At 41.8% G+C, this 15,487-nt stretch overlaps 1 protein-coding gene across 1 annotated transcript in view; it reads left to right on the forward strand.

The window, feature by feature from the left end:
- The first annotated feature begins 1,553 nt into the window (after positions 1-1,553).
- SCN3B (sodium voltage-gated channel beta subunit 3) overlaps positions 1,554-15,487 on the forward strand; it is an 18,422-nt gene continuing 4,488 nt past the window's right edge. The window contains exons 1-3 of the mRNA XM_027835461.1: positions 1,554-1,639; positions 10,540-10,703; positions 13,518-13,743. Coding sequence (XP_027691262.1) covers positions 1,585-1,639; positions 10,540-10,703; positions 13,518-13,743 — 445 coding nt within the window. The 5' untranslated portion in view covers positions 1,554-1,584. The remainder of the gene's footprint in view (positions 1,640-10,539; positions 10,704-13,517; positions 13,744-15,487) is intronic.

The following is a 15,487-nucleotide window of genomic DNA, read 5'->3' on the forward strand; positions in this document are numbered from 1 at the left end:
CAGCTGCTTCAGTCTAGGAGTAGCTCATAGTGAAAAGAAATAACATAGCACCACAGTCATTTTCTTTTTCTTTTTGTGAAGGAAAGTGAGAAAAGGTTGGCAAAATCAGAGGGCTGTGGATTAGGGGAAGAGGAAGAAGGGAATGAAACTATACCCAGAACCACCTTTGAGCCTGAGGTTTGGATCAGTGAACAAAGGAACAGGTGCTCTCCCCCTGCCCCCAGAGCAGAGATGTTCTTAAATAAATCTTAATGTGATGAAAATCAATTAATCAAGTAGAGATGAAAATAAAAGAGGGACGTTAGTTGGGGGGAAAGGAAGCTATGTGCTGTGTACATTGAAGATGACATCATTTGCGTCGAGAAGCTTTCTGTTCTTTTCTTTTAGGAAAGAAAGCAAATGTGTGCGTGAGTGCAAATGTGGATTTGTCTGAAGTGGTGTTCGTGTGTGTGTGTGTGTGTGTGTGTGTGTGTGTGTGTGTGTGTGTGTGCCTGTGTGGTGAGGAGGGTGTGGTGTACTGATGGGGAGAAGAGGAAGAGACATAGCGGGAAAATTGTCTGGATCAAAGGTGTTCCCCGCCCCCTGGCCTTGGGTGGGAGGAGGGGAAGGAGGGAGCTTCATTGGTGTACTCCGCTGTAGGAGTGGCAATCTCTATGGGTGTGGGGAGTGAGTGCAAAGAGGGGGGTGGGCCCAGGGAGGCAGTGGGGGCGGGGAACATGTCAAGGCTGCGCATGTCAAGGCTAAGTGAACACTCCAGGATTAGGAGAGCTCAGAGCTGGGCAGCTCTTCAGACTACCTGTCACAAGGGGTCATCTAGCACCATCAGGCAGTGAAGACCGAGGGCGGCTTGGATACTTTTCTCTCTCCCGGCCCCGCCCACCTGTCCTCCCTTCTCGCAGATCCCCAGCAGAACCCTGAGCTTCCTCCTCTAGCCCTAGCCTCTCAGAACCTCCTGGAAATTAAAGAACCTGACGGACGGACAGAAGAGAAATTTCCAGCTCCGACGAGCAGTCCTGGTGTCTTCGAGGGCCAGGGGCACGTCACTCCAAAGCTCTCCAGCGAGAATCTTTGGGAAAGGTAGATGAAACTGGAGCTCCCGGGGTGCCAACAAACCCAGGCAGAGCGGAGAGCTATATCGTGGCGAGGTGTCATCGGAAAGCATGGAGCATTCCCGCCTATATGCTGAGCTCCGAGGCTAAGCCTAGAGAGAAAAGAAGATACGGAAGGGAACCGAGATTGGAGTTCAGGAGGAGGTGAGGAGGTACTGTCCGCGGTTCTGAACTAGGTCTTATTGGCCGGACCTAGAGAACATTTTCGATTTGCTGAACCACTCCTTAGAAGTAAGGAGGAATCCCCGAAGGGGCAGGAGGATTTGGGGGTGAGGAGGCAGGCAAAGAGGCTGTTGCCTTCGAAAAGCGCCAGAAGCTGCACCAACGTGTTGAAACTCACCTACAAAAAGTGTTCCCAGCAATCCGACTGTCTGAGCTTTTCTCCCAAGGGAGTTCATCCTTGGAGGTTTCCTCGAAAGAAGGGGTGCAGTCCTTGTCGGAAAGAAACGCTTGATCAGGCCAGAGTCTGAGAAAGATGCCTGCTCTCAGTAGCTTGTTTTCTCTGGCTTCCCTCATGCTCATCTGCTGGGGTAAGTATCAGCCCCCTGCCATGCTAGACTCAGATAACTGTAATAACACTGACAATAATAACACGTATTAATAATATTAATGATACCAGTGAATATTGACTGAGCCCCATTTAGGTATCTCTGCCAGATGAATCCTCCTTCTCGAGGATGGGGGATGGAGCTTTCTTTTTTTCTCTTTTATCTCCACTAGTGGGTTTCCATTGCCTCACAATTCCTTTACCATTCTAGGAGGGTTTTCTTTTCCTTGCTGGAAAGGTAAAAATCATGTCCATTGCCCAAATTACATTAGTGATGGTAATTTCACAACTATCCCTTTCCTAATAAATAGCCAATCCTTTTGGAAATGTGGCTGGGTACTCAAATTTACATAACTATTTTTTTTAAATGTGCGTGTGTTTATATCATCAGTGGATGCCTCCTATTCATTTGGACAAATATTGCATTCAGTATATTGCATTCAGCATACTCTGTTATGTATGCATATACATGTATGTGTGTGTCCTGTACTGTATATGTATATGACATATGGATGCAGTCGTTGAATGAAAAGGTACCATCCATTGATGCAGCTGCTTACTTCTAAGGAAGGCTGAGAGAGATGGTGAAAAAGATATTTTTGCTAGAGGTGTCAAATAAACAGGAAAAAATGTAAAATGGCATTTATTTTCCTGGACACCTGAAGGTGAGTTTCTAGGGTTTTTCTAGTGAATAAGAGTTTGCATTAAAATATTATAAAACAATATAGTCAAGTCACAACTGTTCATTCTGATATTCTGTGGTGGCCTTCATAATTTTCTTGAGCCTCCTTTTACTACCCAGTGGATTGCTGAATAGTCAGTTCTAGGACTGATCCAGAAAGGAGTCTGGATTGGGCTTGGAATTAGCTGTATCTAAAAATGTGTTGTTGCTTACCTAAATGTGCCTTTCCGCTTGGGTGCCTCTGAATTCTTAAGCCAAACAGGAACAATTAGATCATGTATGATTTAGTTTATTTATGTCACCACTTCCCTGAATTAGAACTGATCATGAGCAGTTGGCTGTATATGGATAAAACTATTCCCTTGTGTTGAAACCAGGTATGTTGAACTGTTTCCCTGAATGGTATGAAGCTGACTTTGCTGTAGCAGTGGCCGACATGCTGACAGGAATAGCCTCTCTGCCTCTGTATTTCTTTGTCAGGTCTCCAGTGATGACCCTGCCTGCCAGCACTATACTGCTGCTCATGTGAGCTGAGGCAGAGCTGAATTTTCTTTTTAACAAAATGCTTGATGAGTCAGAGAAGAAACAGTCTAGGCAAGAAGAGAAGGCAGAATCAGAGCCAGCCCAGAGGGCAGGCGCACTGCCATCTATCCCCAGTAGAATAGACTTAAGGCTAGAGGTGGAACAGACACAATAGGCTGCTGATGATCTCACCTGCCTTGATGGCTTAAGACTGGGAATTTGTTTGGGGATATTGGGGCTTCAAAAGGGAGGCTTGGGCATGACGAAAAATGCTGGCTGTTGCTGGAATAGCTACATGCTGAGAAGAAAACCTCTGTGGAGCAAATGTGCCTGCTACAACCATCTCTGCTCACCCTGAGTCAAATCATTTTACTGCCTTGTAAACTGTACAGTGATTACCAAACTGAAGTACTGAGGAGGTGTGGTTTGGGGAAATCCTGACTGCAGGATCCCAGTGAAAGCCTTACCTCAAAAGAGTTCATTTCATTAGCATATGCGCTCCAGCAGGAGGAGTATTGTCACCTTAGATGAGATGAGTGGCCCTTTCCCCAGCTGACTTTTCACATAAATCTCAATAGGAATGGTAAAAGCCCCCTTTCTTTAATTTGCTGCATGTTTCTTTGAAGAAGAAAGGACCCTTTATCAGGCATAATTTCTCCCAGCTGGGTTGGCCCCTGGTAAAATAGCAAAACAAGCAGTTGTTTTTGTTTATAGAATTCCACTTTGCATTCTGTCTTCCCCCTCTACTTTGTTGACCTCTTTCACTTTTAGGAGCCTGGTAGCCCCATGTTTCCATATGGCTGCCCATAAGCCTCACTGCAACCCTTCATACAGGCCTGTCATGCTAGGCATCAGCCCATACTCTGAATCTTTTCTTTTTATGTCTTTCTATCAAAACAGATCTGCCTTATGCTTCATCCCTTCATGTTCCTGTGGGGTAATAGGCTGGATAATTTAGAATCATAGAATATTAAGACCGTCCTTAGAAATTATCTAGATCTAGTTTTACAGCTGAAAAAACTGTGGATTAAGGAGGTGAGCTGGCTTGACCAAGGACAGTTAATCAGTGGCATAAACCAGAACCAGAATTCACTCTCCTGATTCCCATTTTAGTGCTCTTTCAACTGCCCTATTATTGTATCAGTAAACAAACATTTATTAAGTGCTCATTATGCATCAGGTTCTGTGCTAAATGCTGGAGGAAAAGGCAAAAAAAAAATGATTCCGGCCCTCAAGGAATTTACATTCTAATGGAAGAGACAACATGCAAAAGTTGTATGTGCAAGATATACACAGTGTAAATAGAAGGTTATCTCAGAGGGAAAGCACTAGCAGTGAGAGGGACTTTGAAAAATCTGCAAAATGTAGGATTTGAGCTTAGACTTGAAGGCTAGGGAAGCCATTATGAGGAGGTGAGAAGGGAGAATAATCTAGACATGAAGGACAGACAATTAAAAAGCAGAGAGTCAGGAGACAGAAAAGCAAGTGATTGTCTCTTATTGTCTCTCACTTGATTAATTAATTCATGCTGTGGTGTTGTATGGTGGTTTATAAAAGTCAATGGTGACAAGGTTTTACCAATTCTATATACTAGTTGCATTTTAATAGGGGCTTTTAATACTAAACCCTAAAGGAGTCAATACTATGAAAAAGACAGTAAAGATAGATGTTTTAGGGGTGCCATACAGGGAGCCACACACTATTCTTAAGGTTACTTTTGTACCTTCATAAAGTGACTTCATTAATAGCATCCACATGGCATTTTCCCTCCTTCTTGGGAGTTTACTCCAATGACTAGGAAGATCAACAGGCATTTATTAAGCACCAGGTACTGTGCTAAGTGCTGGGGATAGAAATATAAGCCATAAAAAAGTCTTTGTCCTCAAGGAACATACATTCTAATGAGGAAAGACAACACATAAAATCGAATTGAGAGGGTGGAGATAAGGTAACTGCATGAGGATATGGTAGCAAAGGCCAGAGAATGAGGCATGCCTAGTCTGGGTCCTTTCTTAAAATGTAGGTTCCAGGGGCAGCCAGGTGGCGGCAGCTAGGTGGCACAGTGGATAGAGCACCGGCCCTGAAGTCAGGAGGACCTGAGTTCAAATTCGGCCTCAGACCAAACACTTGACACTTACTAGCTGTGTGACCCTGGGCAAGTCACTTCACCCCAATTGCCTAAAAAAAAAATGTAGGTTCCAGAAGAAACTCACTGATGGAAGAAGAGGACTCTGGGGGGGAGGAGAAGGCGGCTGAGGCAAGGTTTCAAACAAATCAAAGATTTCAGCACTGAAACTTAGGGCAGTAGAAGGTCAAGTGATTTGTTCAAGGCTACTCACTCAAAAATTCATAGGATTTAGATCAAGAAGAAAATTTAGAGGTCACCCAATCCAACCACCTCATTTTACAGATGATGAAATGGAGGCTCAGAAAGAAGAAATAAATTGCCCAAGGTCACACAGGTTGTAAGTAAAAAGAGTCAGGATTCAAAACCAGGTTCTCTGATTTCAAATCCATTTCTGTTTAGACTGCAGTGAGCTCTACAACTTAATTTGTATTGGATGTAATAAAGGCACACCAGAGGGATAGTGGCACAGTCTTCCCCTCAAGTGGGTGTGAGGAACAGAGCAACACATATGGGAAGACGTAAGAAGAACATGGACAAGGACAATGCATATACTGTAATGTATAGATGTAAATGGTAAAACATCAGAACAGGGGAGTTATGACAGAGAGAGGGAGAGACAACTGGATAATTCAAGTAGACTGGAACAACTCCATGAGGTCATCGACAATGTCTTTTCTAAATTCTCAATCTTTCCTGATGCCTAGCACAATGTTCTTTATTATTTATTTGTGTTACTAAGTAAGCACTTAATACATTTTTGTTGAATGAGTGAAGTTTCTAAGATAGTCAGTCTTTCATCTGATTGCTATGTATTCAGCCTGAGCTCAACCTGGAGAAGAGAAGCAGTGAGATTTGTTTGGTTTACTGTAAGGCCTCCAGTACTACAAACTAAGAGATGACATAGGTCTTGTCTCAGAATGATGTTTTTAAATATATAAAATAAAGTAACAGGATCACAAAGGAAATTAATTATATTGAAATACAGTTATCAAGGGGCAGGTAGGTGGTACAGTGGATAGAGCACCAGCCCTGAAGTCAGGAGGACCTCATTTCAAATCTGGCCTCAAACACATAACACTCACTAGCTGTGTGACCCTGGGCAAGTCACTTAACCCCATTGCCTAGTTTAAAAAAATATAGTTATCAAAATATTTTTATAAAAATCAGCTATTGAGCCCAAGGTTAAGAATCTCTGACCTAGGCAATGCAAATTAAAGTAAGCATCCCAGCCAATTGAAACAAGCATCAAAATTTTATGCTCTGATATTTTAACTGATCCCCTTTAACTGGGGTAGGGGCATTTCTTTATTGAACCAATCAGTCTTAGGTTTTAGTTTAAGAGTGGATAAAGTCTTTGATCAGTTTAAATATCTTTGAAAGTCATTTAGATGAGTTAGACTGCCCAGGAAGTATATTTGGATTGCATGAAGAAACTTGGTCATGCCCCATGGGTTGTCTATAAAATATTTAGCCAACTTGGAACTGAGAGATTCAAGTGAGTGGAGAGCCAGATGAGAATCCCATAAGAAATTCCCCAGTGTGAGCCTTGAACTTGGTATTCTTTATCCCCATCCCAATCACTTGGCCAGAAGAGGACTTCAGATGACCATTGGATTTAGACTTTTCCTCAGAATCCTAATAGTCCCCCAGCAATATCTGTTAGCAGTGTTTGTTTGTAGATTGAAGACTGTACCAGGATCACAGCAGAAAAAGTAATCTGTACCAAGGGGAACATCTTGAATACTATAGCAAAAAGATTTACAGTAGCTGTGAGTTACCCTTTTTAAGATCCATGGGCTCTAAGATTGAGCCCACTCTACCATTGTCTCTGAATGAATGTGTGGGAGAATGTCATACTTTGGGGGGGTTCTTTTGTATTAAAGATGTCATCATAGCAAATACTTAAAAACTAACTAAATTTGGATGACTAATTGATATCTCCTAATAATCAATTGGGGAAGCTGACCAGTAGGGGACTTGTGAACTACAGCAATACAAAACCACATCTAGTTTCTCAAGGTCTTCTATAACCAAGAGGGGAAATGTGGCTACCTTTTTGGGAGCTGACCTACCAGTGCAAATGGGTGTTGAGAGAGTGACTGTAGAACATATGCTACATTAGTCAAAGAAAAAGATGGAATGAAAAATAATTTTACATTCTGTGCTGCATGTCACCATTTCTACTTTGAGCACATAACCACTAAATTGACTGACTGCTTACTTATTAATTTGGATTTTTCCTTAAGGCTGAGTCCTACAACTGTTCTCTCTGTGCTAACAACCAACATTCCAATAATACAATGGGCTTCAAAAAAAAAGGCAACAAGTTTATATTATAAGGGGAAGGGGGTTGAGGGAGAGGTTCTGTTTCGAGTATGGTTGAACTGAATGACCTCTGAGTTCCCCCATCAACTCTCAGATTCTATGATTCCATGACCACCTTGTTCCCAATTTCAGTTTCTGCACAATCTTGACTTTGCTTCAGAAGAGTCAAGACTGCTTTTAAAACTCACCTCTTCCATGAAAACTATACTGAGCCAATCAAGATCTAATCACTCTATCCACAGCAGCAGTGGCTCATATATAAAATCTATGTCATTTTATCAGTCAACAAGGATTTATTAAGCAATTACTAAGTGCAGGTATGCTGGTAATTCAGTTTCCTTGTACATTAGCAGACTGGACAGTCCAAGTGGGGAAAAAATTGACTAATTTAATTAGAATGAAGTTATTTAAAGAGTCAAACAGTTGATTTTATAAAAAGAAGGTAATAATACACTATTGAAAGCATTGCAAAGTTAATTTCGTGACTTTTAACTCAGTATACATCTCAAAATAATAATTATTATTAAATGAAATTTTAAACATTTTATATAAATGAGATCCATAATCACTGAAAAGAGCTGAGCCTGATTATCCACACAGGAATAGCAAAGTGAATGAAGAATGCACAAACTATGATATTTATTTGAAGGGATAAGCCATAGAATTCAACAACCAGTACATATAGCCTAAGCAAACACTGCAAATAAACAATTAACTGAACCCAAAACTGAATAGGATGAGGAAAGCAGGTTGAATTGCTTTGGGAAAATTGTGCTGCTTTTTTTTGATGGCCTCAAACTTCTTCCTCATCTTTTAACAATAATATTCTGGTGGTGTTGCATCTCTGTGAATCATGGAACACTGCATTCTCCAAAGAAATGAAATTGAGAATAATCCAAGGGACAATAAAAAGCCATTCAGTGAGTGTGAGCAGGCTGCAACACCTAACCAAAGTGGAATTATACAGGTAAAGTAGCATCATCCTAAAAATGTTTGACCATAAAAAAGATGGGCTCTCCAAATAGCAAGAGGGAGGGATAACCAATGGGCAACCTATATGCCCCATTGCCACGCACAAAATTATCAGAACAAGAGCAACACCTTTAGCACATTGGATAGATTCCCAGCTGTAAACATTTGGGAAGATAAATAAGAGTAACATAGGATGGGCAGGCATAGATTGGTTGCAATCTCCATGGCATCCAACCCAGTGGAGATACATGCATGTGTATATATATGCATATGTATATATATGCATATATATGTATATATATATTTAAATAGACAAAAACATTTTAAAGGGGAAGCTAGATGGTACGGAGGCTAGAGCACTGGCCCTGGAGTCAGGAGGACGTGAGTTCAAATCTGCTCTCAGATATTTGCTAGCTGTGTGTCCCTGAGCAAATCACTTAACCCTAATTGCCTCCCTTAAAAAAAGACTATATTAAATATATAATATGTTCATATAAAATTTGTAATAAATATATGTATGTATATATCAGCATTATTATCCTTCTAACTTCCTTTTCAGTATAAAGCTATTTTAATTAGATTTGCAAACTTTAGGCAAATATTCTGAATAGCTCATATTAGGTGTATTTTATCCCTGTCCAGATGCATGCCATTTTAAGCCATGGTGCAGAATTCAAATCCCATTCTCAGACATCACCTTTTTAATCAGATAATCACTTCCCAAATCTACCTTTCTTTTGGCAACCTTTATCTAACACCACCTGTGCTGATAAAGTCTTAATTTTTCTGCCTGTGATTTAGTCTATAGCAAGGCTTTCAGGATTTCCTTCTAGTAATATCTGTGCCCATGCTAATCACCAGAGTCATCCAATCTGACAAGTCTTGGGAGGTTCTGTGGATCCATGACCAAGAAAAACAGTAGATTTCATTACTTTTGTTATCAGATCATTAAATAGCTGCTACATTGTGCCCTCAGTATCCCCTTACTTCCTACATCTTCAAACTTTCTTTTTATTCCTTCCCTTTCATTATATTCTGCCACTTTGCACCTCTCCATGCAGGTCAGGATGGCCACTTTTCACCTGTCCAAGAAGGTTAGGATGGAGAGGTGGAAGGTGGCAGAATGTGGCAAAGGAGAAAGGAACAGAAAAGGGAAACAGGGTCAAAGAGGCAAAGTCACTTTTTTAAAGAAATGTTTCATTCTTCCTGTTAGCCTGAGAAGTGAAGAGGCATTTTCTGAGGTGCACCTTTACCTGCTCTTCTAATTGAACATAGGTGACAATCACTTAGCCAAAGCAAAAGAGCAAATGCTGTTCATGTAAGCACGTTGAGAGCCATATCTAAATTCTTTTCCCTTGCCTGACAGACTTCCTTCTCCTCCCTATACCATTCCCCTTCTGTTTACCTTTCTCTTCCTCTAGGCCTCTTCCTCTTTGTTTTCTTCTTTCCTCTTTTTGTCCCTTCAATGCAAATCCTTCTCCTTTCTGCTCCTTCTCTTTCTTCTTGAATCCTTTTCCTACTAAAGTCCTTATCCTTTGGCTCTGGTCCTTCAATTTCCAGTCTCCCTTTGACTTCTCCTTGAATCCTCCCAAATTTCCATCCTCAAATTCAATCTCTGGCATTCTTCAGAATTCCCAAACTCTCAAAATCTCCTCCACCATTTCTTCTTTCTCCTCCTCTGTGTCCTTCAACTAGAATTCTTTTCCTGTTCTTTGTTCTACCAAACCTTCCTCTAAAGAATGAAGTAAAGGCAAAGTCATTTTACTCCTCTGACCCTCAGTTTCCTCAACTATAAAATTGTAATAATTCTTTAATAAAACTTGTATTATGCACCTAAGAGGGTAGTTGTGACCTTAGTACTTTGTAAACCTTATTAGCACTACAGAAGTCCCTCCCTGTACCTAACAGACAATCAGTTGTAAGAGAGGCCTTACCAAGGTGAAGGAAGATTAAGGGATTTTTTATTATAATTGTTTTTGTATATTATTTCTGGAGATAATGAATACCACAAGGGCAGAGATCAAAGATTCAGGCATACATAGTTTTATCTGCCTTGCACCTAGCATCATGCTCTGCATAGTCAGTACTTTAATGTTTTGTTGAATGTTGGATTGCCTTTGCATCTGTCCTATTTCCCCCAGTCTTTATTGTTCTTTATCTCTCTATTCTCTCCCTCCCCTCTTCTCTGGTCTCCCTTCCCAATGCCTCTCTTCTGCCCCACCTCCTAAATACCCTGCTCCATTTTCCTCTCCAGTTCATGTTTGCTTTCCAGTCTGCGTGGAAGTCCCTTCGGAGACAGAAGCAGTCCAGGGCAAACAGATGAAACTCCGGTGCATCTCCTGCATGAAGAGAGAAGAAGTGACAGCCAGTACTGTGGTGGAATGGTTTTACCGGCCAGAGGGCGGTAAAGATTTACTTGTATGTACAGCCATTGGCTCTTCTGTTACTTTTGCTGACTTCTAGAGGGAAGACACTTCCATACACTCAGCTCTCTCTCTGTGGCTAATTGACAGCTCTGGTGAAGTTGAGCCTCAGAGAAACGCACTGTAGGCAACAAGATCTCAAGGGTCTGGGGTGATGAGTAGCATGGATCCTTGAAATCCCTAGTGAATTCCCAAGCTTCATCTTTAGCCCATAGTTTCATCTTTCTCCCCGGTCATAATGGCTTATGTGTTTATAGGCCTTCCAACAATTCAGTGATGTAGTTACTTCAAATACTTTCATTTTACAAATGAGAAACAGCAGGGCCAAAGAGGCCTACTTAGGCGGTAAATATCAGAGCCAAGACTTGAACCCCTGATGCAGGTCTTCTATCTCCAACTCCAACATGCGTTCTGCTACACTATACTTCCTCTCAACAAATCTCTGTCCTCATCCCCACTCCTCCTCCTCCTCTAGCAAACAGTTAAACAGAATTTTGATCTTTTTGAATTTCACCTCTTCTCACTGGCCTTCCCCTCCAGGACTTGAGGCTTTAAAAACAAGGTGGATTCTCATCTGCATGACATGGAGACAGATAGACTAAATGTCCTTTCAAGGCCTCTCCTAGTGCAGAGGTTCTTTGTCCCTTCTACTCTCCTTTTCCCATTGCCAGTCAGCTTGTCCCTTGCTTCCTACACTACATCCAGTATCTACAAGCAATTTCCTCCAAGAGATGCTAGGTGCCCCAGTTGCTAGGGTGTTGGACTTGGAGTCATGAAGACCTGAATTCAAATCCTGCCTCAGGTATTTACTAGCTGAGTGACCTTGGGCAAGCCACTTAATCTCTTTCAGTCTCAGTTTCCTCATCTGCAAAATAGGAATGCCCCACCTAAAGCACTTAGCAAACCTGAAAGAGTTTTGTAAATGCTAATTATTATGTTTATTTTCGATCACTGCAGCTTTGCCAGACCCCAGCCTTATCTAGTTAGACTTGTAGATTGCTGAAGTTGGAAGACTGTCTAATTCAACTTTCTCCTTTTAGAGATGAGAAATTTGGGGTTCACCCAAGAGGAGAATGCTCAATGTCACACAGCCTGATAGGAGCAGAGCCAGAATTAGAGCTCAGGCTCCTGATTGCTCTTTCCGTACCCTTTCCCATGTAAAACAGGCTAATTAAGAAAAAAAGGGACTGAAAAGTACTCTACAAACTCCTCAATCCTATTCATACTTACAGTGATAGAGGGAAAACCTTTCTGGCTTATCAGGTAGGATGTGACCAATGCCAAGGATTTTTTTCCTTGTAAATATAGCAAAATGCTGATATTCCCCACAGGTGAATTTGTTTGCAACTCTGAGATACAGAGGTTCACGCTAATGTAGAATAAGCCAGGGAGAACTGTGTCCAACAGTGATTCACTAAGAATCTGTAATACATGCCTTGCACCCGACTAATATAGAATAGTCAGTTGGGGACAGAGTCCAAATATCTGGTCAAAGGAAACAATATACCTAGAACATTGATACCATATTCCTTTTCCTGTATGTCTGAGCAGCTGAGCAAGACACCAACATCTTAGGCCTGGTCAGATGGGGTGTGAGGGGCCAGGAAGTGGTAACAAGTATTTTTCTAACCCTCCCAACTTAATAGGGAACTTCGGTGTACAGCAGAGGTTTTTAAGGTTTTTTTTGTGTGAGTCATAGACCTCTCCCATGGCAGTCTGGTGAAGCCTTTTGGCTCCTCAGAATAATGTTTTTAAATACAAAAAATAAAATACATATGATTACAAAGGAAATTGATTACATTGGGGCATTTTTTTCACCATTCCAAGGTCACAGAACAATTGAAATCTCTCCACAGATCCTTTAGGAATAGGTTAAGAACCTCTGAGGTAAAAGAAGATATATATTGGAGATCACAGAGTGGTAGAATTTTGGAGCTACAATCATCTGCCAGGCAATGAACCCAAGTTTACACAATAGGTGACAACCTCCCTACCCCTTGTGGAAAGACCTTGGACTGTCCCACATCCTTTTGCATGGAGGATCAGCTTTGATAGTCAAGGAGTTAAGCTGTAGAGTTCAAGGACCCCTAAAGGCCTATAGATGGGCTTATCACTAAAGAAACTTCAAGTGAAGGCTGAGTGACCAATTGCTCAATGTGATGTCCAAAGGATTCTGGTTTGGGCTGGACCAAATGGTTCCTGAGGTCCCTTCCAACTCTGAATTCTATCAAAATTCTCTTGGGCTTCACCTCTTCCTATCCACCTAGCCACATTCATCATGCACCTCTTTTGTTTCCAACTTTTTCCCTTTCATTACTAGAGAGGACAGGGTGATACAATGGGAAAAGTGATGGATTTAGTGTCCAAGAAAATGAGTTTAAATTCTGGCTCTTCTGCTTAATACTTGTGACTTTGAATGTAACCTCTTTGAACCTCAGTCTTTTTGCTTTAAAACCTAGGAGTTGGACTGGATGGTTTCAAAGATCCTTTGCAACTCTGAATCTATAGTCTTGTGCCCCTTTTTTTCTAATCCCTTCCTATCCTCAATCTTCACTCTCCCACTCCATCCCCAACTTCTGGCCTTTTCCTTTCACCTTCTTCATTTGTTCTTCCCTTTCCTTTCCCACTGCCTTTCCCTACCTACCTTTGCCCTAGTCCTCTGTACTTTTTTCCTTTCTCTCTGCCTTCTCCTTTTCCTTGCTACTCATTTCTCCTCTACTCATCCACATCTGTTCCTTTCATGCCCTCATCCTCACCCCACATCTGCCCCCTCTGGACCTCTCTCCTCTTTCTGTCTCTCTGATTTCAGATCTACGAGTTCCGAAATGGCCACCAGGAAGTCGAGAGCCCCTTCCAAGGTCGCCTACAGTGGAATGGGAGCAAAGACCTGCAGGATGTCTCCCTCACTGTGCTCAATGTCACACTGAATGACTCGGGTATCTACACCTGCAATGTCTCCAGGGAGTTTGAATTTGACTCACATCGTCCCTTTGTGAAGACCACAAGGCTCATCCCCCTCAAAGTCACTGAGGAAGGTAAGGTCAGAGCACAGGTGTCTACCAGTCTTCTTCAGAGGTACCTGATGGGATCCTAGTTCATGAAAGTCTATGAAAAGCTTAAAAAATAGAAAAGGAGAACTATCTCAAACTATAACTAGTGTATCAGCCTTCTTCAATGGTCCACACAGCTCCTAGATAGAGTTGGCTCCCTGTTCCCTTATCTTCATACTGCCTTCCCTCTCACCAGCCTCTGCCAAGAAGGGGGAAGCTGCCAGCTGGAAGATTAGGCATAGATTGATTTTAGCCTGTTCCCTAGGCTCATATCTTCAGAAAAGAAGGATGGTCAGTTATCGGTTTGAGTACAAACCAAAATAGCAATAACTCTCTGGTATCTATTAGAACCATCATTCTTCTAGGATTTCCAAGGCCTCCACCTTGTAATTCCTCTCCTTCTCCTGGATCACTAACCTTTGGGGCTAGGAATATATGTACTTAAGAAGCCATTTGGTCCATCCCCCAGGGGCTTTGGGCAGATAGGCTCCCTCCTCCCTCTAAATCACTCCCAGAGTAATGGCTCCTTAGTCCTTCTTTTAAAATATCCAGAGAAACATCTACAACCTCCTTTGTTAATGCCTTGACATTTATAACACTTCCTTTAGCTGGTAATCTCTTCTACTACAATATATGTGTTCTCCTGTCCTACATGGGAACAGAAAACTATTTCTCAGTGATTAAAAAAACAAACAAACATGCCTTTACTTACCAGAAGACTGATATGCAGGTCCCTCTCAATCCTCTCTTTTCTAGATTAAATCACAATTCCCTTTCCTTTAGTTTGCCTGAAAGGGCCTATTCCTAACCTCCTCCAGTGTTATCATTTGCCCTTGAATGGAGAAACAGGATGGTGAGGGGATAAGGAGTGTGAGGGAAGGATCACTCCAAGTAATTTCAGGGCTGCTCCTAGAAATGAGACCCTGGAAACCTGACTCTCTGAGCCCACCACTTGCTCTACTGATAACAAAACAAAAAACAAAAAACAAAAAACCTGTATAGGGCCTTTTAAGGTTTACAGATCTCTTTACTTACAATAATCTCATGTAAGCATTATTATTAATATTTGATAGATAAGGAAACTGAGGTGATGTGACATGTCATTCATTACATGCAACAATGTCAGAGCCTGGAGAGGAACTGAGGTCTCAGAATTCTAGGTTCAATATTCCTTCCATCATACTAAACATTATTTAGATTTTACACTTTCCTGAATACAGCGGTGGTCCCTGCCGGTCAGTAGACCTAAGAAAGAGGGGGAGAAACAGACATGTAAAAAGCAAAATTACAATCTGACTGATCCACAAGGTATCAGCTTTCTTTCCCATGTCTTTAACACATAGGCTAACTCCCTGGGGAGAAGTAGCCAGCTCCCTCTGCCGGTGCCATGGCAGAAATGCTGGACTAATGATACTCATGGGCAGCCAATCAAGGTAGCCCTGTCAACCTCCTGACTTTTTTGTTTTTATTGGTTCCTCTCTCCTGAGAATCCCTCTGGAGATCCATGCATAGAAGGAATCATTCTGAACCAGAGCAAATATTCAAACAGACCAAAGATTGAGCAGAGTACTTAGTTCTAAAATCACAGGATTGGGGGGCAGCTAGGTGGCACAGTGGATAGAGCACTGGCCCTGGAGTCAGGAGGACCTGAGCTCAAATCTGGCATCAAACACATAACACTTACTAGCTGTGTGACTCTGAGCAAGTCACTTAACCCCGATTGCCTCAC

This window comes from Vombatus ursinus, unplaced genomic scaffold, assembly GCF_900497805.2.
Source record: "Vombatus ursinus unplaced genomic scaffold, bare-nosed wombat genome assembly UNPS02014816.1, whole genome shotgun sequence".
In the NCBI taxonomy this organism is placed as follows: Eukaryota; Metazoa; Chordata; class Mammalia; order Diprotodontia; family Vombatidae; genus Vombatus; species Vombatus ursinus.